Raw genomic sequence first — 27373 nt, forward strand, 5'->3', positions numbered from 1 at the left:
TTTGTGACCATTCTTCAGATAAGCATATTACCGCAGTGAATATTATTAGTGTTTGTTAAAAGACATTCTGAAGCCACGTGCTTCGCTATTCACAGTATTGTACTGCCATGACTTGAGTGGAGAACTGGAGAGACGTGAGAAACGTGTTGAACATTTTTCTGGAATGTCACAGTCGTGGCGGCAGTGTGGCGGCACAGAGATCAGATATGGAAATCCTGTGCAAAAAGTGAATGCGTGTCAGAATTTCTCGGTGGAATTTCACATACTGATTTTACTGTGTAGCATGTTTTAACTTTCACAAAACAGAGTGGAGCTGGACATGCACCTGGCACAGCACCGAATTGATTTCAAAAAAAGCTTCGCGAACGCCATCCTTAAACACACAGGTCTTGGCTGTATTTGGAATAGAACACCACGTTACTGCCAATTGAATAATGTGTAGTATGTACTTGGTATGTACAAAAGAGTATAATTTGTATCAATTTGGATTCTTTCTCATTTTAATTCAAGTTCAAGCATTAAAAAAATCATGCATTAAGTTATGGTTATTATCACTTTTGTTCATTTGTCAAACTACAAATGGAAGATCAAGTCAAATGCATTGCATTGTGGGTTGCGGTATCTGTATACTAGGCATGTATTCTGTACACGTGTAGCCGACAAATAAACGTGTATCCTATGGTGTGACATCAAAGATTTTGGGAAAAACTAAAACTCTCTTAATATAATAAATATTAATAAAATAAATTGATATTGTTTGTTTTCAAATTGTTCCTGTCACACCATAGGACACATGGGACGGTTTCTTTGTCAACTACCCACATGCAGATATTTACATACTTAGTATGTAATAGTACACATACTGTACTTGAGCAGGACAATATTAAAGAAAAATGTAATATGCGATAACAATATGCAATTTAATAATGCTTAAAGTTTGTAACAAATCAATTTGACATATACTAAAATGTATTTAAAAAAAGAAAATAACATAACCAACATACATGTTTAACATTATTTCTGATACTGTACTAGTCTTTTTGCTATCTGCTTCAACCAATGACTTTAATATACATAACTAATTATTGAAATAATAAAATCATGCAGTTACTCCTAACCACTGCGACATTTGTGATAATTTGATAAGTTTTTCATATTGTGCAGCCCTGTAAGCCCCAATAAGTAGCAGTATGCTATTCCAAATACAGACAAATCTTGCTAATAGCTTATTTATCACATGTCACCCACTATTGAAGAAACAAGTGACACATCAGACCAATGTATTAAGCGCCACTGTATTTGTACTTTATATGGAAATTAACCTACGAATTGCTTATACTTTCAGAGCCAGTGAAGGAGAACGGGGTCCTCTTAAACCAATCACCCGCATGCTTTTGTAAATAGTATTATATCGCTTAACAAGACATTAGTGAGAGATATCCAACAAAATCCATAATTACACTTGAGCGGACTAAAGCATCACAACATGGCAGACATTCACATTGATTCCAGAAGCAGGACAGAAGAGGCAATGCTGGCTGGGGCTCAAACCCAATAACATTTTTTAAGGGAGTCACCTCAATAGCCATCTTTTACCCTAGCAAGCCCGAGGACAGGCAATTACGGTATACTACAGCTGTAATGTATGCTGCCAGCCAGGAAAAAGTTGCAATAAAAAGCTCACAGCGGTGCCTCGGCTATCAAATTTATGTGCTTTCATCTTTGCATACGTGAAGCTTAAACATCACCACTTCATTTTAAAACTGTTCCCTCCATAAGCCCGTACACCAAAGATGGCACAGTATGAAATCGCCTTTTGTTAGATGAAAATGTATTTGGCACGTACATATTCGTAATGATATGTATTGTAGATGGTACAGTTGCACAGTGTTTCCATTTCGGGTTTGGACCCTCCATGAAGCTTTATATGCGTGCATACTTTTTGTATAGACAGCCTCCTCTCACCGGTGCCGAACTTAGTCCATAGGGTCCTGGCACTGGGCGCAGTAGATCATGTCCTCACAATAAGGCTCCACTTGAATGGTCATGGTGTGAAAGCCAAATTTGGTCTGAAGAAGTTCCGTAGCTTCCTTTAAGACACTCTGAGGGTCAGCATTCTCCTCTAAAAGAAGAAAAATTGTCAAACATAGTGAAAGCATGAGGGTTTAAAGGGATAGTTCACTCAAAATAAAAACATTTACTCCCTCTCATATTATTCCAAACTTGTATGGCATTCTCTCTTATGCAGAACACAAAATAAAATATTTTGAAGAATGTTGGTGACCACACAACACGGGCTCCCAATGACTTCCATTGTATGGACACTAAGACATTTCTTTAAATATCTTCTTTTGTGCTCCACATTTGGACATAAAAAGGTTATTTAGGGGTTTACTATCCCTTTAAATTTTAATAACAGCAGCGTTTTGGTACAAATCTTTTTTTTATTCAGTATAAGCCAATAAAATGTAATAATGATGAATGGAAAAATGCAAAGGACTGATATTTAGATGTTTATTCATTTAAAAGTAAAAATGTAGTTATCCTGTAAAGTTATTCAATGTCAAACAGGATAAATACATCCAAATAATAATTTGACAATAAAACACGTTTTTCAATATGCTTACCAATGGCTATGTGAACAGAAATCAGACTGTGGCCCAAGGTGAGAGCCCACAGGTGTAAGCTATGCATGGCCTTCACAGCCTTCAGAGAAAGCAGCACCTCCTTCACTGAGTTAAATTCCACACCTTTGGGCGCCCCTGAACGAAACACACGACACATGAGATTTATAGACAACAGCTTGTATCATGCACCAGGACAACCAAATCTTTACCAACTGACTGCATGAATATTATGCATAATAATGAGAAACTGTAGTGAACGTGTAAGCTACCTTCCATGAGAATGTGGAAGACGTCTTTCAGAATGGTAAGGGTGGTGGCCAGGACGAACACAGAGAAGAGAAAAGTGCATATGGGATCTGCTACTTTGTATTCTGGCTGCGTTAGAAGGTGGAGAGAAAGAACAGAAGGTCTGATGCCGTGAAGAGCAGAATCAGATGATTCTTCGCCAAGTGTCAAAATGCATTAGACTACTGATGTCAGAAAGAGGATTTTCCACTGAGGCACTTTCTGGGGCCAAAAACAGAATTGAATGTCCTCTTCTTTATCAAGAAGATTTCGTTTCGTCACTTTTTTCATTGAACTTAGAATGAGATAGTTCTTTTATCACTATATTAAGAATGACATAAATATATGTTATTCAATTATTTACATATAAACTTGGGTCCAAAAGTCTGATTCCAGTCTTGTCACTTCTTCTGTGTTGCATTTTTCTCATTTAAAAATGTTTTCATTTGTATTTTAGTAACAGAAAAGGGTCTGTGGTATGTAATGACAGCATTTACTCAAGCAGACGTAAAGAGATTTTCAATGTGTCAGATATTTGGACATTCTGTTATTTATCCACAAATACATGACAGTTCGCCCTAAACTAAAATTGTTGTCATTTACTCAACTTTGAGTTGTTTCAAATCTGTATAAATGTATTTGTTCTGATATGCACAGAGAAAAATATTTGGAAGAATGCTTGTAACCAAACAGTTCTTGGCCACCATTGACAACCATAGTGGAAAAACAGACAACGGTAGTCAAAAATGCCCCAGAACGCTTTGCTTTCCTTCATTCTGCAAAATATCTTATTTTATCTTCAACAGAGCAAAGACATTTAGAAAGTATTTGTTCCTACTATGGTGGCCAATGGTGGCCAAGAACTGTGTGTTTACAAACAGTCTTCAAAATATCTTTCTCTGTGTTCATCAGAACAAAGGAATTTAGAAAACTTTGAGGGTGAAGACAGAATTTTAATTTTTGGATAAACTGTTCATTCAAGCTACATAGTCAAAAGTACATCATTTTTTATGGTCTTCATGTTAAAGTATTAATTTACCCTGAAGAAGATTATCATGGCTGCAACCATCACTCCAAAGCTTTGTAACAAATCCCCCAGAACGTGAATAAATGCTGCTCTGACACTCGTGTTGCCATGGCTACCCAAGAGCCTGTGGGAGTGGCCATGACCAACTGGACTCATCCCATTCTCGTCAATCTTGTGGTACCCTGAACCGTGACTGTGGAAGGTTGTAGAATGATGTAGAATATATGCCATTCTGTAACATAAACCAAAATCATATCAATCAAACGAGAACATTTTTTTTACGCATTTAATTTTTTATTCGTATAAAAATGGGAATTCTGTCTACTCACATGATGTTGACCACAACTGCGCAGCCGGATGTGACGAGCATTACGTTGCCTTCAATCTCATAGTCATTTTTTACAATCCTCTCAATGGCGAGATAAACCAACACTCCAGTCACAATCCAGATTGACATTACAGAGACCAGTGCTCCCAGAATCTCTGTCGAGTCATGAAGATAAATAAGGTTCAGCATAGCTTGAAATGATTTGAACTTGAGAATCGATTTCCTTTCAGTAAAGGAAGTTTTAAACTGATACAACCTCATGGAAGTGTAAAGCTTATTCAAAATGTCTTCAAAATTGAAAAACAATGTTAGATTTTGGGTTAAATATGGTGGATAATCTAAACTGGTCTCACCTGATCTGTGCCATCCAAAGTTCATTTTTTTGGTTGGTGGTCTTGAGGAGATCCACAGGGAGAAAAGACTGACCATCATACTGCCTAAATCTGTCAGAAGGTGAGCTGCATCGGTCATAATGGCCAGACTGTGTGCTAGATAACCACCTGTGTCAAAAAAAAGCGTCCACGGTATAGTTCAATAATTAATTTATCTTTTTTGTGAAAGTAATCATTCTGTCATTTTTGTAAAACATTGTTTGCGTGTTGTTTGTGCTTGCACAGCAAAGTGTCCCATGGTTCAAAAAGACCGGATGACTCATAATTATTTTCAAGTACGTCTCTGCATTGTGAATGCTGACTTGAACAAAAAAAGTCCTGTACGGGCTAAACTAAATCTTGAAAATGTCTGCTTATCACAGTTTAATTGAAATTTAAAAGCTTTCCTGTAGCTCAGTGGTTACAACGCAAGGTTGTTGGTTCGATCCCAGGGGATTGCAAATACCTATGTAAAATCTATAGGATAAAGCAATGTAAGTCGCTTTGGCTAAAAGCGTCTGCCAAATGCCTAAATGTAAATGTAAAAGGATTTTACACTACATGGCAAATTGCATAATGCGTATGATGCAATGCAAACAAAGAATCTATCCTGTCAAAAACTACTTTAGGACAAAACAAAATAAACTGCGAGTTTCATTACAGAAACTCAATGAGCCGTTCCTTGTTTGGAATTACTTTACAATATATTACATAATGCTGCACTTAGGGAATTTCTGTCTCTCAAAAGGACCAAAGTTCTTACCTATAACCTCTCCGATCATGAACAACAGGCAGACTATGGAGGCAATGTACAATTTCTTCTTTGCGAGGAGTTTCTCACGGCTCTGCTCATGTACTGCTTTATTCCCATGGCAATGACTTCTAACTGGCCTCTTCAGCTCGATAGCACCAGCCACATCCCCATTTCCCATAGGCAGATCTGGACAACTTTCTTTGGAACCTGAGATTTCACTGCAGATTGTGTGCAGTGATCAGATAATACAAAATTAACAGAGTTTCACTGTTAAAAAGCGCAGTTTCAGCTAAAATGTTTAAAGTGACTGTGTGAACATGTAATGTTGGGCCTTATTCTATCTAGTAGGATTTAATGTTGTTCTATTGGTTATCATCCACCAGATAACATTTCACCAACAAAATAAAAACAAATTACTTGAGAGCCACAAAGACTTTCTAATCAAACTCAACCAATTCCCATTATAACCATTAAATCCATTACATTTCTAATGTTAATAGCATGCTTGTCTGTTTAAGCGTTAGTAAATTACTGTACATTTTAGAACTGCATTTCCATACAAGTAACATTCTGTAATAAACTGCTTTGTATCTGGTGCTTGAGAAGCAAGCGGTCAGGTCTTTCTCATGTCATTACACAGACCAGACTGAGATTGAATCTGCTGACATGGCCGTTTTGGGCCCTTCTGTCTTATGTGTTGATGAGAGAGAGGCGATGATGGGACTAATGGGGCGTGACGCGCAATCTCGACGCGCATGAGAAGATCAGTGAACTGCATCACACACGCGCTGCAGCTGAAAGGACGCGCAGAGTGGAACACATTCTGTTTAATCTTGAAAACATGATACGCTGCTGTGCTTTCTGACACTCAAATTTCTGTCTTTGATTACATTGCACTGAATAAATTCTTTTTAATTATGTACGAAATTAATAGGTGCGCAAATTATTAGGCATTACAAAATACATAATAAACGCATAACCACCCCCACATCCCTCATTTAAAACTATGTTGCACTTATCACTCGCAGTTGAAAACTGTTGTTTTGTTAGAAGTATAGTTACAAATATACATTAATTTTTACAAGACTCCTCATTCGTACAGTAATCTTAATTTTTGGGTAACCCAAATACTAATAGACATTAATAAAATATTTGTCAGACGTAAAGAAATATGCATCTTAGCCTCATCTGCTCCGCCTGAATCATGCTGTCAGACCTGTGGAAATGCAGCAGTGCGTGAAATCATGGCCATGAGCACTTTAAAATAATGCACTTGGTTTAAGAATGCGCATGTTTATATATTTTATCTGTAAATAGAACTGAAAAGTAACATTTATGTGCCTTGCGTATTTTAATTTGCCTATATGAATTGTTTCTTAGAAGAGAGATACCAGTCGTTGTACATACAAAAAAAAGGTACATGTTACATTATTTTGCAGAAAGGCATGCTGTAAATGATCACGTTAAATCTGTATTGCTATCAAGAGCAAGCCCTTTATTTCCGTACCGACTTCTGTCTCGAAGACACAAGCAGCAAACCCTGTATATTTTTCGCTCAAGAAATCTAGCACTCGGTAAGTATCTTTAATTCTTATACTGAATTTTGGGACAAGCACTGTGTCCGTTAACCTTGTCTAATGTCCCTCAACAGGTGACTCAGTGTCCGTCCTATAAAATTGCAATCTTTTTTTGAATGCGTCACCAAACTAAATACCTTTGATTTAGAAAATCAAACGGATGCAAAACGGTTGCAATTCACTGCACAACATAACTGCAATATAACTCAAATATATCTTCATCTGCACAGTTGTTATCTCGTGCTGAACGTGTATTATCTATGTCGTAGTTACCAATTCTGTAAATTATTTTCTGTGGCTCAATGTGAAAATTGTATTATTGCTAAATATCGGATTTAAAAAAATGTGTACTTTTAGTAGCCTAAGAGGATTTTATTTTTAAATAGTTTATATATAAAAATGTAACCGTTAACTTCATTAAAATACATTATTATGTTATATGAAGGCATGCTTCTGAATGAACTCGGTCCATTCATATTCAACGAATTTTCGTTGCAACAGTAGTCGACTTTGACTGTAATCCAGGTCTAATGCACCTATGATTTTTAATCATAGTTTAAAAATAAAATGTCTTTCCACCAGGTGCCTAGTAATCAATCGTGATATCTGAAGTTTAAATATATTTACCCCTTCAAAATTACAAATTTGAATTTTTGTAGTTTTTTATATCGAGGACTGAAGTGTATCTGTCCATGGTGCTGAAACAGTTCTCTCTCTCTAAACTTTCATTTTAAAACGTGTATGAAAAAAGCGAATAGCATAGAAATACAGATGACAGAGTGTTGCTGGCAATGCAGTTTGTTTCTAAAATTACGAGAATAACAAAACGAGAATAAAAATTCTGTAACTAAAATGAAATGTTTCCCTAAAAATGTTATCTTGCAAACATTCTTTCTTTAAATGTCTTCTTGAATAATTGTATTTGACACATTCTGTAATGACGATGCCCTCATATCGTAAACATACATTAACATGTGTTAAAAGCGTATTTCCATATGTTGGGTATATGTGAAATCATTTGCTCAGTAAATGTTCCTAAGGGCACTTGTCAAATAAACCTATCCACTGCAGTGAAACCTAAAATGAACATTTATGAACAGAAACATAGTTAACGCTCTTCATATTTTATTTTACGCATACTTATATTTATTTCCTAAGTTATGGGTGTTTTTTGGAAGGAACATGTGACATTCTTGAATGCTTATTAATCGAAAGAATTAAACTTAATAGTATTCGCATTCATGCCTTTTGAATTATTGCGTAAGATTGGGGAAATATCTGTTTTATTTCAATGTCTTAAAAGGGCTTTGAGAAACGCAGAATGGTTTGATTGCATAGCGCCAAAACATGTATAAAATACATATCACTGTATCCTATAATTTAGTCGTTTAAAAAATGATTGCTATTATTATTGCACGTGGTTATAGTCGTTATACCATTTTTTAAACTTGCAGTATAGAACAGTTAATTAATGAAAAATTATCTTAAAAATGATCATATTTACCTGTTAAGTTTTAAGGAGTATATTTTGGCATTTCTTTCGTTGATGAGATGCGATTTCTCTGAAGTCGGTGGAGGATCCATGGTCCTGTAAAGCTTAAGTGTCCAGTAAAAAAAGAATGAAAATCCTACCAATTGTGCAAAAAAAAGAAAGTCTAGGTTTTTATTACGCAGAAAAATTAAAACAATTCCAAGCCATCTTCAAAGGACACGAGAATTGACTAAAAGCACCCATGGCATCGGGTCCAGAGACATACAAAGGGTTGGACATTCTGTAAATTCGATGCTGTATGTGCGGTGTCGACAAACTTGAGGTCAGACGGATGTGGTGCAGAACCCTCAGCAGTCCGGTGAGCAATTTTATGAACCCTACTATGGCAAAGGAAGCCCACACACCGCTGTTGCAACACCAGCATTACAGACTCTTTAATATTCAAAGACGGACGTTTGGCATTGGAAAGCAACAAAAAAACGTCAACAGGACCTCTTTAATATTAAACAAAGCATGCTTTGCCATAGTAGATAAGTGCTTAAAGGGTTCACAAAAAGTGAATAAAAGCTTCTAATCTTATATATCTTATCGCCACTTTGTAAAGCTTTAAGCATGCATCTAGCTTTCAAAAACAGATATTGCTATATCTTAAAATAACAAAGCCACACTATTAACTGTAATATAAACTGTGGACTTTCAACGTAGAACATTAATGGATTATTTGTGTGGCAAAGTTTTTGCAAATACGGCTGATTGCAAAACCATACGTCACAGCAGTCACAGGGCGACAGCGCCATGGCAGCAGTCTCATGCCGGAAGTGGGCGGAGCGTAATCAACTACTTAGCTTTGTGGAGCGTTTCAAAGTTGTAAGCTATTAATGTTTTTAATTTAATGTATTTAATTGAAAGGTTTTAAATGAAAATATTTATAGGTACACACATAAACCTATTTAAAAATGTTCGCGCGTGTATTATACAAATAATGATTCAACAAAAATGTTAATTGTGTGCCGTAAAATATAAATACAGCATACATCTAGTGGAATGCTAAAACAAAAAAACACATTTTGACCGATAGAACATTTTAATTTAATAAAATTAGTTAAATTTAGTTAAACTCTATTTTTACTTAACAATCATATCAACCAATTTTTTATAGTACATAAAACCATGTACTACAAATAATACCATGTACTATACTACACATCATAAACTAATATAACAACATCCAACAAAAGTACAGAAAAGTATAGCACAGAAGGCACACATTTAACAATAAAAATAAACCACTAAATTAGCTTAAATGTAACCTATAATAAATCAAAATTCTTAACACATGCAAATAATCCTGAGGCATGTTTTGTCCAGAGACTCATTAAGAAAATTAAAGACACTAAAGTCACACAGACAAATTTTTAGCGTGTACTCTTTCTCACTATTTTCTCCCACTTCCGATCTGACACTGTGACTCCGCCCACTCCCGGCGTGAGACTGCTGCCATGGCGCTGAGAGACGTATGGTTCTGGAATCGGTCACTTCCGGACATGCGTGCGTTTTCGCACATTCGCGGCACAAAACATGGCGATGACTATGAGCCAAACGGATGTTGGAGTGCAGCAGAAAGAAGAGGGAGATGAGGACGACCATTCCTTGTCCAGATCAGACAGGTGAGTGGATCGGGGGTGGAATACGATCAGTTGACGCACAGTTTTGTCCGATACCGGATAGCCTACGTTTGACGTAAAAGCGAAAGTCCTTTAATACAAGCGTTAGTTTAGCCAGCAGCAGTACTGCAGCGTACTGAATGGTTTATTCAGCCTCTTCCGAGTGTAATATGAAGTTTATTGTGTCCGATTATATCTGCAATGTACAAAAAAACAATACAATAATAGGAAGCGTGCTTTTGATTGGTCGACGATGGCGTATCTGCTGTAACGTACAACCCTATCAAAACAAATTCTAACGGCTTTAATTACAAATTTTATTATGAGCCTGCTTACCATTAAAACCATAACAAAATTCCTTGATTTAGGATGTTTGGGCCTTATTTAAGTAGAATTTGGCAATGTTTTTGTTACTCTCCACCAGAGATCCTTACATTAAAACAATCTTGTGATGGTTTTTACTCAATGTCAATAAAAAAGCGTAAATCTATTGCTATTATATTTAAAGCATAAGTGATATGTAAAAACCATATCATTCACATGCATTTCAATTGCTCAGATTTTATTGGCGTTTTTGTTGCTCCATTCAAAAATACCTCACATGGCAAAGGCTAAGCCACGTAGTTTGGTGTTTGTATTCATCTGTGTAAGCCTCGTCTGTGCATCAAAGCAAACATCCTGAATCACAGATCTTGACGTAGGCTTTTTATTGTTTCACCTTAACAATAACAAACTATAGTCCTCCATTAGCACCAGTGAGTGTCCAGTCCCTGTCCATATGATGATAGCCTTACTCAAATGAAGCTCCAGGTTCAGCTGAGCATATGTGTGGTTTCCTGGACAGGACCTGGAGAAATGTCTCTAGTCCCTCTTCCACACTAACAGAAGTGATCATGTGAGCAGCTTTTTATGAGGGGTTTATAAAGACATGGATTCCCTCTGAGCTCTCTGTGAAACAGTGCTGAATATTTTTGCTTTGCTCATGTCAGATGGGGTTGTTTTATGATTTTAAAGGCATATCTGATGGCAGTGTGGACACTCCAACAATGATTGTATAATGTAAGCAATGATGCAATATCTGTGAAAAGATGCTAAAGCAAATCTTTATTATTGAGTTTAAACTTTTTTGAAGGCACAATGTATTGTCCTCCTTGGCTTTCATTACATAAAAATGTTGTTCTTTTAATTTCATTGCAGTAGCGAGGATTCTCTCGATGGCCTGATGGAGCATGGATGTCCCCTCACCCCCTCTTTGTCACCACGGAAACGGAGCACCAGCCAGAGCAAAACGGAGCCTCCGCTTCTGAGGACAGATAAAAGGACAATATACACTGCGGGACGTCCACCCTGGTATAACGTTACTGGGACCACCTTTAAAGAAGCTTTTGTCATAGGTATGATGCATTTAATACCTTTGATCACTTTAAATGTTATTCTTGCTATTGGTTTATTATTGGATTTAGTTAGTAATGTTGCTCAGAAAAAGGTGAATTTGGGGTTGAGTTTTTGGTTTGGTCAACCAATGGCAGACTGAAAAATAATTTAGGGATGGTTTTTATTGAATCATCAACGTAAAATGTATAAATGTATACATGAACTCTTCAGTCCAAATCTTTGTTCCCTTTACAAGAAATTTGATATCGCTTGCCAATAGTTTGAGATTAAAAAGAGAAAATGAAGATCATGTAAAAGTATGGTTTCAATATTTTTGTAAAACTTCCACAGAGGACAAACCCATAGTGTTTTAAGCCCAAAGGATTACACTTTAGTTTCAGTCTGTTAATCTGACGCGAGCGCTCTCGGGGCCGAGCTGTGAGGTTATTAGCATGTGGTCCATTACTCACAGAGGGCCTGTCGTGCGGGTTACAATTTCACACTTGGATGTGCTCAAGTCAATTATTCCTGTTAAAAAAGGTCCGGTGTGGCTGCTGCTGCCTCATCGCTCGCTTTTTAGAACAAAACGAACAAATCCATTCATGTGGAAGTTCAGATGTAACGGGGTAGTTTTACGGACTTTTGTCTACACAAGAATCAGGCTTTTTGTAATTCCCGGTGGTGTTATCTCATTTTAGTATCTGATGTCTCTCTTTCTTTATGACCCTTTATACTCGGGATCTATCTGAAACTTTAGTATCCAAAAATGTGTGTCAGCATAGTAGACTGTCTATGTTCTATTTTTTTAAGTTTTAAAGGCGTTGTTCAACCAAAATCATTTATTCTTCCTCAAGTGATTCTTAACCTGTATAAGATCCTTTTTTTCTGTTGAACACAAAGAAGATATTTTGAGAAATGGTGTATCTATGCAATGAAAGTCAATGGGGGGCCAACACTGTTTGGTTACCAACGTTCTTAAAAATATCTTCTTTTGTGTTCTGCAGAAGAGAGAGAGTCACGCCAGTTTGTTATAACAGTGAATTTTCATTGTTGTGTGAAAAATCCCTTAAACAAATATGAATTATTAGGGATGTGCAAATCTACATGTAGGCACCCGGAGATCAACATTTTAACACTAACTGTGAGACTTAGTCATTTATGAAACATGTTCTACCTGTTTCTCAGCATGCTAGAAACAAGCCTAGGCCGTTCAGCACCTGTATTAGATAATAGGGACCTACTCTATTTTTGCCTTCCTCTGGTCGCACTTGAAACAAGCAGCAGTTTGTTGACACATGTTTGCTTCTGGTGTGTTTTGCAGGTTTGTGTGGAGGTAGCGCCTCTGGGAAAACCACTGTGGCCAATAAGATCATAGAGGCTCTAGATGTTCCTTGGGTTGTTCTGCTCTCCATGGACTCTTTCTACAAGGTAATTGATTTAAAGAAATGTGGAATCCTGCGCCAAATCCAAGACATTTTTCTCAATGGCGTTTCTTCTTCTGAAACTTGCACATGGCTGTGCCATTGAACAGCTTTAAATGGAAGTTCTTCATGTGTTGAAACCATTGAAGCGTTGATATAATTTACTTCTCGCCTTCGTTGGATGTGTTTAAAGGCTGTACGCTTTAGTCATTAATCCTTATTTGATTTAATGATGTATCATTCAGTTCATTAGTGCTCTAATTAAGTGTTTCAGTCAGTCGGTCTGGTTCTCTCTGTGGATTGGATGTCTGTGTGATTATGGCACGAGATTGTCTTAATAAGGGAAAGCTGTGATTTGTGTGATTTCTAGTATGTAGTGACAGTGTTTCTAAGATTAGAGAAGGGGAAGAGATTGAATCCGGCTTGTATTTCCTAACCTGACTTATTATCTTCATTTTAAGGTTGTTCAACGATTAATCGCAACCAGCATAAAAGTGTGTGTTTACAATACATAATAATTTGCATATTTATTTTGTATTTTGGAAATTCATATGTGTATTAGGAAATGTTGGAATGTATATAATAATATTTGTATAATTTATAATAAACATATAATCTATTATTCGTTTTTTATTTGTATTTAAATATCTTCTTAATATAAATGTATTTGTTTATAAATACAAAAGGAATATGCATAGTGCACAGACATATATTATGTATGAAAAGACTTTATTCTGGTTGCGATAAATCGTTGATGCAAAAATAAAAACTAGCAATATATCACTGCACCAATGTTGAAAAAATTCACAAATTGTATCATGTCTGTGGTGATTTGACTTTTATTTGTCGTCTTGCAGGTTTTGAATAAAGAGGAGCAGGAGTTGGCGGCTAAGAACGAGTACAACTTTGATCATCCCGATGCTTTTGATTTCGAGCTGCTGGTTACTGTGTTAAGGAAACTAAAGAAGGGCAAGAGCATCAAAGTGCCAGTTTATGACTTTGCAACCCACAACCGCCGTAAGGAGTGGGTAAGTGTGCGCATGTGTGTATGCTTGTGAGCATTTGGCATGATATTTGTCCTATTTATAAAATAGGTTGTTCCATGGTGTGACAGAAAAACCTTGCAAGCACAAAAACACTACCCACATTATCGTTCAATATCAATAGAGATAATTCAAAAATTCAATATCACAGAGAATGCTTTGTTTTTTTTAACGTCTGTCTTAACCTAGTTAGCGTACAATCCCACTGAAACAGTTATTTCTGAATCACCTGTATACTGTATTTTAACACAACTGCAATTCCATCCTCACTCTTCTGTAAGAAAATTCAAAAGCGCAAGCTCTGACAAATCTCTAAAGTTATAGATTACAGATCTTACTTGCTCATTATTGTCATGTCATGAATTTGTTAAGAATTGCATTAATATCGCCAAAGCTGTAGCCTGTAAAGAAAGAAAGTACGCAGTACCCACAATGCTGCTGTTCATTTAATAGTGTTTATGATTGTTCATGGATTGCATGACTGCATAGGGGTCGTAATGTTAATAATTGTTGATGATAATTGAAGATCTCAGACATGTGCTGGTCAATACAGAGACTGAACAGCCATCGACAGCAAGCCTCACGCTTGTGGGTCTGTTTTCATGGGATCTTGACACCATCGGGGTTCTCCTGTTCTGAAGCAGAAGAGCGTGGAGAAAACGCGTGGCTGAAAACTCAATACATTCACTATAGATTGAGTTTGTTAAGATCATATTTGAGTCATCAAGTGTATTGTTTGATGGGCATGAAATTACAGTTTAAAAAGATTTAGCAAGCAGATCGTTGAAGGAAGCAGGTTGGCTAAAATCTCATTAGTATATTTGTGTTTTATCTATTTTCTGTCTCTCAACTGTCAATATTTAATACCCTTACATTGCATATTTAATAATGCATTGGTAATTTTTTGAATGCATGATCAGTTATATTTTTGCAGTCCAGTTAGTATAACAGTATTTTTTATTGTTTGCACTTTGCAGAAAACAGTTTATGGAGCCAATGTTGTGATTTTCGAGGGAATTTTGGCCTTTGCAAACAAAGAGCTTTTAAAGGTAAGTCTCATATTATCTTGTCACAGTGGGCATAAGATAAGTCTCAACCATCACCGTTAACTGCGGTTGGTGATTTCACCAAGGGCTTTCGGGGAAAGAGAGAAAGAGATGAAGAACAATTAAAAACTTTATAGATTGAAATATTGAGCATGACGGGAGTTATAGAATAGAGAGAGACGAATGGATGCATAGTTAAAGATGAGGTCAAATGAGAAAAGATAGGTGTGTAATGATAAGAGAGAGAGAGGGGTATTAAAGTCCTAGAGGAAAAGTGATGGATGCTGAGTGACGATACAAAGAGCTTTATTAGGTGAGAGAGAGGGAGTCATGGGAAGATTATAAAAGGCTTTTCTTTTATCCATTAGGTGGCACTGGTTTTAAATGTGTAGTCTCATGAAGAGTGCCAATAGTTCACCTTGAAATCAAAATAAGAATAATTGTATTTTTGTTATTCCTAAATGAGAAATATATTAAAATTAAATAAAAAAAGCAGTCATTGAGGGTTATTTAATGGTGACTATGATTGTGTTGCAAAGGACATCTTGGTAACATGATCAAAATATTGATTAGTTTAGAAAACATTCAGATAATTTTCGTATTATTTTTCGCTATGATTGAAGTTATTCGATTCATTTTCCTATTTTTATTTGTGGCACCTTTCTTGTAAACACTTTTGTAATGTGGCATCACTTAACAATAAGATTACAGAAGACATTAAAATGACTTTATGCAAGAAATATCCCAATGGTAGCGTTAACAGTATTTGTTTCTTAATGTTCATCTGTATTTTACATTTTAAGTTTAATTAAAATTCAACTGTCTATTCAACCGTCACCAGTTTTCTCTTTCCTTTGACTAATGGATCGCATTCCCACAACCACAGCCAGTAGATGAGATTTCCTCTCTGCTCTGTATTCTTTGTGTGTTTCAGCAGCACTACATACTCGTGATCAGGGTTAATGGTTAGTGCATAATGAGTTCTAGTCTTCGCTTCCATCATCTGAAAGAACATCAGCAACTCTGGATGAAGAATAGACATATTAAAGCCACTTCCTAAAGCCTGGACCAATAGAATCTTGCCCGCACCAATCAGACTACAAAGACATCTCCTAACTCTGCCCTAGCGTTTACATTTCCTTGTTGTTCTCTGCAACATTTTGTCATTTTCCTCACACAATGTAGGTGACTCATTCCTCTCTCTTTGATGCTGAAGGTGAGGGCCGGCAGGGGGAAGCGAGCAGGCGGCGTTTATCTACGCCGCCGTTGACGGCTCCCATTGCCGGGTTTCGATCCTTTCCCGCGCAGAAATCCATATGCATTAAAATAGGAGCTATTGTGTGCGCATTGGCAAAGCAGTTCGGCCGAAATGATTTACGAGCGGAATGCAGCAGTGGTGACACGAGACGACAAACGGAAGATGGTGTCCGTCACCTAAAGAATGGCTTGGTTTTTAACGTTTTTCTTGTGGCAGGGTTCGTGAATACGACAAACGCTTACATCTGTACTTTCCCTTTTGAGATATGTTGGTTAAGAAAGGATGATGAACGACTCTCTGTCCTGTAAAGTTGATATACACGTGACCTTTCAACCCATTCATACACATTTCTCACACTCCTGCACACAAAGTCTTGTGAGTTACGCCTCTGAGCGTCGAAAGGATCGCTGGCACCGCTGTTTAAAAGAATTGGATTGTTTATCGTTACTTGAAGATTTAATGCTTCGGTCTGCCTTGTCGGGCCATTGAATAATATCCGTTTTCAGCAACAGTGTCAGTTCTGGCAGTATGTTTGTCTTGGCTTGTTGCTTTCCTGCCGCACTTCATTGCTGTAATTGATCTTGACTTGAATTTTTACTAAGTGAACTGACGCATTTGCTTTGTTTAAAGATCTGAGATATGTTTTCTTAGAGACCCTGTAGAGTTAGCAGTAAGATCTGTACTAATGTCAGGTGTTTATTGTACCAGAGGTTACCAAGGGTTCATCTTTATGTTCGGTTTCCCCAAAAAACTTAGACTCAAAATTAATCTAAACTTCAAAAACCTGAATATTATCATGTATTTATTGTCATGTTGATGCAAAACTGTTTGTGTTTGTTTTCCTGTTTGAGAAACTGTAATGCAACTCTACAGTGACCTTTCTGTCAATAGTCTGATAAATACTCTTTGTATTTTTTTTTGCCTTAACATCATTCAGCTGCTAGACATGAAGGTGTTTGTGGACACAGACTCTGACATCAGGCTGGTCAGGCGACTGAAAAGGGACATCACAGTGCGCGGGCGTGACATCGCGGGTGTCATTAAACAGTACAACAAGTTTGTCAAGCCAGCATTTGAGCAGTACATCGAGCCCACTGTGCAGGTTGCAGATATTGTGGTTCCAAGAGGTAGGTGTAGTTCTCAAAACCATTACAGAATATTTTATAAATCATGACTTGAGAAGTCTTGAAAAGAGGATATTTTGAAGAACCAAACATGGACCCTATTGAATCTCATGTATGGACACAAAACCAATAGGACATTTCTCATATTATCTTTACTTGTGTTTTCCAGAAGAATGAGTCATATACAAGTTTTGAACATAAAAATAATCACATAATTTTTATTTAAGGGTGGCATATTTCTTTAAGAAAAATTCCTTTAATGCATTGAATTTCTGAATGAATGATCTAAAACCATTGTTTCTCCAGGTGGTGAGAACTTTGTAGCTTTGGATCTGATTGTTCAGCACGTCCACAGTCAGCTTGAAACGGTAGGTGATGAAAATGTGTTCATGTCATGACATTAAATAAGAGTGGCTAGAAGGTCTTTGCACAATGAGTTACTGAGACTGACCAACATGCATGTTGTTATCCACATGCTCCTGATAAACACACAAATGTTGCATGTGTTTGCATTTGAAGCCCATACCATGGTACACTATAAACCTGGGTATGTCCGCAATACTCTGGGTTTATGTAAGCAGAATTTTCAAATTTTGATTAATGTGCATAAATCAATCACCTTGACTTAAGCAACCCAAAATGAGCAACAAGAGACTGATCTCAGAACTGGCATTAGCACAGTTATTTGCTTACCAGGGAACACATTTTTAATAAAGTTTGAAACAGGGAGTCTGCTTATTACATCATGTTTTTTGTAAACTCTATCTGATAGACAAAACGTGTAAACATCATAATCCTTTGTTAACCACAGAGCTTATTTTTTGCGATCTTCCAAAAGTCAATGGGAAAAACTCATAGGCTTTCGGTCGAGGGAACCACTGATGTGCTTAGTTCCGGGTTGGCCTTCATAAACACGTCATGTCTGCAGCTTGCTATTCATCGGCTGGTGTCGGGTAGAGACTTTTAAAGTTGCGATGAAACTGAAATTTCAACCTTAACCAACTGCCCCCCATTTTAGTACATTATATGGATAAGAACCCTAGTAAGCTTTCATCGAATGCTTCAATTTTTTTTCGACAGAAGAAATAAACACACGTGACATGTGGGTGAGTGAATAAGTGAATAAGTAAAATTCTCTTTCTTTGTAAAAACTCATTGATCAGAAAACTAGAGACGTGTTTTATACACGGATGCCATTTGGTATCAGAAAAAGCGTCCATATAGAGCAAAATACATTAGCATTGATGCCCATGACATCCCCTCACTCAGCATATGTTCATGCCTTAATATGCGGCCCAGAAATGGTTCAGAAACGGTTGAAATGTCATCATAATATATCCCGACATGGAAAATGCATTTTGTGTCGTCACTTGATTGATCACAGTGAGGAATAATGGATCTGTTAGACTAATGACCCATGTACATCTCTGCCGAAGACATCATACTCTAAACCCGTAGAGACACGTCAGGGTCTGTCATCGTGTAGAGGTCACAGTTAAATTTTTCAGTCCTATTAATACTTTAGATCTTGAGACAGATCTGAATTATATCTTTTTTTTTAAGTAGCATCAAGTTTTGCTGCAGATATAAAAGTACATAAATGGATAACCTCCAAAGCTTTGTAAAATGTAGTCTCTGTCTATGTGGTATATGAGGCAACCCATGATTCCACAGTCACCCAGTGACGATAAATGTGCTGATGAAGACTGTTAAATTACACCCTGTAGCATTTTTATTTTGAATTGTTGAAGATACAAGAGACATTAAAAAATAATGGGGAAAATACAAGCATGTGATTGTTTCAGGTTAAACGTAGGAAATATTTTGCCGGTATACCATGGAGAGGGTGGGGGGCTAACTGTTTGGAATGGCTTCTCTCAGTGGATATCTCATTTCATGAGTTTGTCTGTTTTTCTTTTCTTATTTTATTCTCCTCCCGTGCGTATTTGTAATGAAATACTCGCTAAACCCTCGACCGAATGCTCTAACCATCCCAGCGTGAAATCACAGTGAGGTACGGCTGCTATTTGCCCATCCTGTCTCATCTCCTTCTCCTACATTCTTTCAATCCTTTCCTTCATCTGTCTCCTTTTTCCCTCAAACCTGCAGATGTGCAGTTGAAGACAAAAGTGTTAAGTGTCGTCTGGTTGCAGTGCTCGATACACAACTACATTACTCACATTTGTTGAAACAAAATGTAATGGTTACTTGAGATATCTAAAGGTATCAGGGTTTTAAAAAAGATAGGATTTCTGTAACCTTTTTACTGAAAAACATCACCATGAACGAACTTTCCACTTTTGTCTTTGTCTTCACTGTGTTTTCTTCTGATGGCTGTTTGCTAACACGGGCCAGGGGCTATTTCAGTGGTTTTACTACTCTTAAAAAACAAAATGTACATTCAGTCAATATCATTAGATATTTATTTTTTGGCAAGAAGCACCTCAGAGTTCAAAACCATTGACATAATCCAAACCCGAGCTCATGTTGCCTGTGTTTGTGTTACTGCTGTTTCTGGTCTTTATCGACTTTAATCAGGTCGTGTTCTTTTCTCTCTTTCTCTCTTTTCTCCGTCTCGTCATCATTGTGTCCCAATGAACATTTATTCCCTTCTACAGAGGAAACTCCGCTGGGATATGTGAGGATAAATTCTTGCGTCCTCTCGTTCCTTTAAGCTTCATTTTATTTCTTTTTATTGAATCCATCTTCTGCAATCCCTTCTCATTTGATAAACTTGCTTTGTTAATTCACTAATAACTGGTGCTTTTTAATTTCTTTTTTTAAGCTTGTGATTTAAACTCATTTTCAGATCTTCCAGAAAAGGCAGTTAACATTTCTCTGATCGGTTTATTGCTGTATCCTAACTAGGTACAACATGACGTAGTCTTAAAGGAAAATATTTCACAAAAATGAAAAGTCTGTCATCATTGACTCATCCTCAAATTGTTGCAAACCTGTATAAATTGCTTTGAAAAAATGAAGTGAAAGTGACCTATTTGTCAGATATGGTGACCCATACCCGAAATGTGATCTCTGCATTTAACCCATCGAGTGAGTCGTGAACACATGTACACTCGGAGCAGTGGGCAGCCATCACTACAGAGCCTGGGGAGCAAGTAGGGGTGAGGTGCCTAGCTCAAGGGCACCTCAGTCATTACCCGCCCTGAGAATCGAACCGGCAACCTTCTGGTCACGTTTCCGACTATCTAACCATTAGGCCACAACTACCCATGTTCAGCTAATGTCAGTAACCTAATAGATCTCATCCCCCATTGACTCCCATGGTATTTATTTTTCCTACTATGGCAGTAAATGGGGGATGAGATCTGTTTGTTTACTGACATTCTTCCAAATATCTTTTTTTTGTGTTCATGGGAACAATGAAATTTGTACGGGTTTAGTACAACGTGAGGGGGAGTAAATAAAGACGGAATTGTCAATTTTGGGTGAACTATCAATATGAAGGGACAGTTCACTGAGAAAACAAAATTCTGTCATTATTTACTCTCGAGTTGTTCCACATTTCTTGGGAACCAAGCAGTTCTTGACCAACATTGACTAACATATTAAGAAAAAATACAATGCTAGTCAAAAGTGTCCCCGAACTGTTTGCTTTCCTACATTCCTTAAAAATATATATTTTTGTGTTCAACGAAACTTATAAAGCAATTTTTCCTGCTATGGTAGTCAATGGTGGCCGAGAACTGTTTTTTTAGAAGCATTCTTCTAAATATCTTTCTCTGTGTTCATTAGAATACCGTAATTTATACAGACCTGGAACAACTTGAGAGTGAGTAAATAATGACACAATTTGAGTTTGTGGGTGAACTGTCCCTTTAAGTGATAAAAGTCCTCAAAAGTAAATTGTGAGATGCTTATGCAACTAATTTTTTTAAATCCCTCTTCTCATGTTGCCCATCAAACATGTTCTGATTCGTTGTTTTTGTTACCCTTTGAATTTCTAGTTAGGAGAGGGTGTGAGCTGTCTTTCTGGATGGATGTAGGGTTTGTGGGCTGAGGTTTGCCAATACTCTGAATCGGTTAAATGTTTCTTTTTAGTATTTATTTGGATTATTGCGTGCTGCACACAATGCCATCTTGGAGTTTACACTATTAATTCTTAATATTAAATATTGAATTCATGTGCATCAGATCATTGTTTTTGGCAAGCCATAAGGTCCCTCTACTATTGTTCTATTAATTTAAAAGCCTCTTCACACCAAGTCTGATCCATTAATTGCAAACTTGTTTAATTGAACATTTGCATTCATACATTATATATAACGCTAAAAGGGGTTATTTTTATCATACGGAAACCACTTTAACTGCTATATAGAACCATATCTTGGTGCTTCAGTGGTTCTTCATAGGTTCTTCAGTGGTTCTTTGGGATAACTGATGTGTTATAGCACATCAGCACATCAGCACCGTTCCATATAAAGAACCGTTTAAGCTGCTGTATGGTTCTTCAGAAGAACCTTTAGAGAACCACTGAAGAACCAAGACATGGAAATTGACAAGCTTTTTATTTATTAATAATTCATCATTTATTGACTTTGTTTGCAAAGTTGTGTTAAAGGGCTCATATGACACGGCTAAAACTAATATTGTTGTTTGTTTTGGATGTAATGCAATGTGTATATAAACAACTTAATGTTCAAAAAAGCTGTTTTTCCACATACCGTGTATGTTTGCGTCCCCTCTTTGCCCCCACCTATCTGAAACTGGCAGATTTTTTTACAAAGTGCATCACTTTGAAAAGCGAGGTGTGCGATGATTGGCCAGTTCACTAGTGCGTACTGATTGGTCAAATACTGCACGGAAATGTAATGCTTCTTACCGTATTTAGAACATCAGGTTCTAAAGCAATTGTACTGACAGGTACACACCCACCTTACTTGCGTATAAATTTGGACGTTCTTAGTGAAATAATACCACAAACTGACGTGGATTTGTGGGGGTGTGGTTACATGAGGCGTTTCAGAGAGGTCTGGGTGAGCATATGCTTTTAGATAGAATGCATCTTTTGTTTTCGACACTTTTTAATTTTTGTAATTTTACCTGTCTTAATACATGCATGGCAACTTATAACACACCAAAGACACAGAAAAACACGCATTCGCGCTTTTGACCCCTTTAAATAATAGTGATTATAATTTTGTCATATTCGAGCAGTCCTAGCTATAGCTAAGATTCAGACTTGTGACGTGAACAGGCTTTAACTTTGCGTGGATGTGCTACCATAACACTTCAAGCTGACATTGTCTTTTTAACCCATATTCGTACTGGGAAAAAGTCAAATCCAGTTGCATTTGTCTCTTTCTGTTACGACAAGTATGGGTTGTTACTTGGTGTACTTATTTGCTCTCATCCAACTCAAGCGTAAGGGAAAGTTTAAATGTCAAACATATGTGCCACATAGATCTGCCCTGGCGTCCGCTCATCAGGGTCAACCTCTTCCCAAGACCCTGAGCGTTATGGAGAGCACCCCACAAGTTAGAGGATTGCACACGATTATCAGGTACGATCTTCGTAAATGTGCACACCTGTAGGAACGTCTTTGAAATATGTTTGGAATTTTTTGTCATAACCCTCCTTACATATAGTCAATGTGTTTTCTTGTTGCGGGCACGTCCATGAAACATAAGCTACATGATTTATTACATAATTATACCTGAGCAAGCCGACTGAATCTTGAACTGTATTTGTAAATTCTGGGTCATGCGTATAGTAGTTGGGTATTAAAATAAACTAATGACCGCTTCTTCTCTTTGTCTCACCTCTCAGACCTGTGCTTACTGTTTACAATACAGTTCCCTCCTCCAAAACACACATCATTTCTCTTCCATACAACTGACTGTGTCCTTTGCCCCCAGGAATAAAGAAACCAGTCGGGATGAATTTATTTTCTATTCCAAGAGATTAATGAGGCTGCTTATAGAACACGCCCTGTCCTTCCTGCCGCTGAAGGTGAGTGGACCATCATTAATGACCAGTCACAAACTTTTACTCCCCGCTGTAACAAGCTCTGGATATTGCCCGCGTAATACAGCAATACATATGAGTGTCAGGTAGTGCGGTCGAGGGCGAATTAAGATTTTATGACGTGAAGCGAAGCAATTCTGTTTTTATGTATTTTATTTGTTTTTATTACTCTGATTCTTGTCTCTTCGTGTCTTTTCAGCCGGTGTCTATTGAAACTCCACAAGGAACTGTATATGAAGGAAGGAGGCTGAGCGGGAAAAGGGTTTGTTGTTATTTTCGTGCTTTTTGGAAATATTCAATAGTTAAGATTGCTTGCAATTACGGTTACTGTTTTTGTTTGAGGTTATTAAGGCTTAACTTTGGCATGTACCTTATCTGCGAATCAAAAGACTTGTTTTAGACAAGCGTAGCTCTCTAATTGATCGGACTGTTTGTTTGTTTTTTGCCTGGTGGGCTATAAACCAGGTTGAAAAAGACGCATATTTACAATTAACTCTTAGATAAAAGAAGAGAATTATTGTGTCTGGTCGCTTGATCCAGTTGCATTAATTTAACAACTAAACTAAAAATAGTTGTAAAATTTAGTATCTTACTATGGCTTTTTACATCATATGCCTTTAAATATTTGTGACTTTGTGCACTTGTGTTTTTTGATAGATCACTGGCGTGTCCATTCTGCGGGCAGGAGAGACCATGGAACAGGCCTTGATGGCAGTTTGTAAGGACATCCGACTCGGAAAGATCCTCATCCAGACCAATCACGACACGGGAGAGCCTGAGGTATCGACTTCTCCTCCCATCCAGCTGCCGGCACTCAGACACAACTATAAACAAACTGTGATCAGAATGTTCATGTTATCATGTGTCCTTGTGTCTCAGCCTTGGTAGGACGACGTGTATGATTTACTGTTCTCCAGGTCATGGTCTTCTTTTCATTGCTGATGTTGGCAGATTTGCCATCTAAGCCTGTTTTTAGATGACTTGTAGCCGTGTGACTATATTTATGATAGACTGCTCTGTGCTAGTGGTTTTTAGACACATTGCAGACACATTGTTTTAGGTAAACAATGTGGTATATAGCTCCCTCTAGTTGTACAAAACTTTTGGTACACGAGCAATTATGTATGAAAATTAAATTCTGTCATCATTTACTCACTCAGAACAAAGACATTTAAACAGGTTTGGAACAATCTGAGGGTGAGTAAATGATGACATAATTTTCATTTTTGGGTGAATGATCACTTAACAGAAACGGTTCACCAAAAATGAAATTCTTTCAGCATTTACTCACCTTCATTTCATTTCAAACCCCTATGACTTTCTTCTGCCGAACACAAAAGAAATGTTGAAGAACATATCCCCTCCAAAAAAACAATGGCCCATGTTGACTTCCAGTGTATCGTCACAAAACCACTTAAACATTTCTCAAAATATCTTCTTTTGTGTTCCATAGAAAGAAGTCATATACACACTATTTACTAGTTCTTAATGTTAAACGTAAAAAACAGAAATTCAAGCACTTCCACAATATTATAACTTTTATATTTTCCCCATAGTTGGATGCATATTTGTAACAAGGCCAACATATTTACCCATGACATCTCCCAGAACAAGGCTGTTTAGTGTCTGTTCTTACTTCAGGAGTTCAGCATGGTACCTATATATCTCTGCTCAGTCTATAAATCTTTCTTATTATGATCTAATGTCTTCAGCTTCATTATCTGCGTCTGCCCAAGGACATCACTGAAGACTATGTCATACTGATGGACAGCACAGTATCAACAGGAGCAGCAGCGCTCATGGCTGTCAGAGTTTTGCTTGTAAGTTGTTATGGCACCTATGAAGGTATCGTGACCATTTTGTAATTTAGGTACTTTCTTTTTTCAAATTTCCATTGGATCATGTCTGCTCTTCTTTTCCCCCATTATGACTGATTTGTTTTAGTAACAATACCTTCGGTTTTATGCAACAAAGTGATTTGAAATAGTCAAAGACACATTTTTTTCTGGGTGCAAAGTTCACACAGGACATAAAGAGTTGAGTTTTGCAAGTGTGTCTGTCGGTTTATGTTATCAACATGACCACACAGGAGTGTATAGATTACAGTTTTAACCACAATCCCCTTATATAACATGCATTTTATCTTTGATAACAGGCCCCTCCCCTCAATGATAGTGTTCTTATTTTGTATAGTATTTTGTTCCATATATTTTCAGATAAACATTAGTTAGTGGCAGTGGTATGTATCATTTTAAATTTAAGCTTATATCTGCTTCTAGGATCACGATGTCCAGGAGGACAAGATCTTCCTGCTTTCTCTGCTCATGGCGGAGATGGGCGTCCATTCAGTGGCCTACGCCTTTCCCAAAGTGCGTATCATCACCACTGCTGTGGACAAGAATGTCAGCGATGAGTTTCATATTATTCCAGGGATTGGTAAGACCTCCACCGTGCTCTTTGATAAGCCAATAAAATGGCCGCAATGTGATCTCCAAGTCTAAATTGGTTTGTATTTTCTTTTGGATCCTATTTTTAAATGTATACTAATCCATATATGGTGTTTTCCAGGTAATTTTGGGGACCGTTACTTTGGAACTGATGCTCCTTCTGACTGGTATGAAAGTGATGAGGGGATGGACTACTAAACTCACTGATCGACCGTGTATCTGCATGCGTCAAAGGAGGGAATATTTAAGCACTTAATCTCATCTGATTGTGGACCCATCTCTCTGGCCTGTATAAGCATACGCCTCAGCCTCTTTTTGGCGGTCAGAAATCAAAAATTTCTCAAATTGCCCAAGTGACTGGAAAGAAATGCTGGTGTTAAGCTTGAGCTGGTGTGCTTAAGTGGCACTCCACTATTTCTCTATGGCATACTATTATAGCACTACTATTTTTCCAATAGCACAGTATATACACGTGCATTTACACTGGTGGACCAAATTGTCATACCATGTTAGTATATACAGTATGCTTCATCAATCAGCCTAATAATAGCCTGACTATATTGATGCAGTTTTGATATAGGTGCAGAATGTTACTAGCTTTTTATAGTAGCCCATGCACAAGCAGCGAATTTAAAGATTTGGTCCATAAAGTTGTTTACTGCAGTTCTCTCAGACTGCAAAAACTCACAAGATATCTACTGTTTGTTGTACTGTACGTTCATTTGTATTGATTGGTGCATTAGCTCAAACAGATGATAGGTGCCAAACAATACATCGGTCAATATCTACCTGTTATTGTGCTTGTGTGAAAATATCAAAAATTTAACAAGAGACTTTAGTTGATACGAGATGATGTACAAAGGATAAATATTTCTTTTTGTTTTCATAATGCATTACAGTACCACAGGGAACAATATCAGGGTAATAGTTTATGCTTTGTGGCAGCCATTGTCCGGGTTATGTACTTGAATTTTAAAGTGTAGATAATGTGTATTTATTTTTCATTGGTTTGCCCGGTGCCTGGTTAATTGGAGATTTTGATAGATTAGCATCGACAAAAGCGTTCGAATAGTTATTTGTGGATATTTTTGGAGGTCTGTTATTAACATCTGAACCAATACATAGATAGAAGCGATTGCTTCTTGTTAAACTCCACTGTTACATCTAAGGCAAATAAAATGGTTTTGTTGCCTTTATTGGGTCTTTGTATAGAAAATGTGTCAATATACTTTACTTATTTAATTAAATTAAATAGAAAATTGATTTGTCGTTTTGGTAATGTTTTTTTGTCTGTCTTTTATTTATGTACAGTAAAGAAATGCTTGGTCATATGTAGTATTTTCAATACAGCATAATCAAATATTATTAATGGATCACTTTAAATGTTACCCAAATTCTGAATAGAAACTATCTCTGTCCCTATTGGGATGTGTGCTTTGTTGTTGTTTATGACTATCCTTGTCTGTTTACAAACACAAGCTTCCAGTCTGACCTCTAGTGCCGTAAGCCATTCCGGTTATATTGACAATATTTGTGTCTATAAAAAGCTC

General features: G+C 37.1%; 2 protein-coding genes across 3 annotated transcripts; one reads left to right on the forward strand and one right to left on the reverse strand.

Moving 5' to 3' along the window:
* Positions 1-1974: 1974 nt before the first annotated feature.
* Positions 1975-8588, reverse strand: slc30a2 (solute carrier family 30 member 2). The gene is made up of 8 exons (XM_056764877.1): positions 8474-8588; positions 5402-5610; positions 4621-4767; positions 4269-4422; positions 3952-4171; positions 2897-3002; positions 2628-2762; positions 1975-2122 (listed from the first exon to the last, which is right to left on the reverse strand). The coding sequence occupies exons 1-8, from the start codon at positions 8551-8553 to the stop codon at positions 1977-1979; spliced, it is 1197 nt and encodes a 398-aa protein (XP_056620855.1). The 5' UTR covers positions 8554-8588; the 3' UTR covers positions 1975-1976.
* A 1418-nt stretch (positions 8589-10006) lies between these two features.
* Positions 10007-27086, forward strand: si:ch211-243j20.2 (uridine-cytidine kinase-like 1). 2 transcript variants are annotated; one of them, XM_056764173.1, is made up of 15 exons: positions 10007-10128; positions 11323-11519; positions 12821-12927; positions 13778-13948; positions 14941-15012; positions 17205-17394; positions 17698-17759; positions 19389-19405; positions 22814-22912; positions 23268-23361; positions 23576-23638; positions 24034-24156; positions 25089-25196; positions 25656-25812; positions 25945-27086. In XM_056764173.1, exons 1-15 carry the CDS (start codon positions 10040-10042, stop codon positions 26019-26021), a joined length of 1626 nt encoding a protein of 541 aa, XP_056620151.1. In that variant the 5' UTR covers positions 10007-10039; the 3' UTR covers positions 26022-27086. The 2 variants fall into 2 exon arrangements, with proteins under 2 accessions (XP_056620151.1, XP_056620150.1); XM_056764172.1 differs by lacking the exon at positions 19389-19405 and adding an exon at positions 20010-20029.
* Positions 27087-27373: the final 287 nt, after the last annotated feature.

Source organism: Triplophysa dalaica, chromosome 13 (assembly GCF_015846415.1).
Source record: "Triplophysa dalaica isolate WHDGS20190420 chromosome 13, ASM1584641v1, whole genome shotgun sequence".
Taxonomy (NCBI): domain Eukaryota; kingdom Metazoa; phylum Chordata; class Actinopteri; order Cypriniformes; family Nemacheilidae; genus Triplophysa; species Triplophysa dalaica.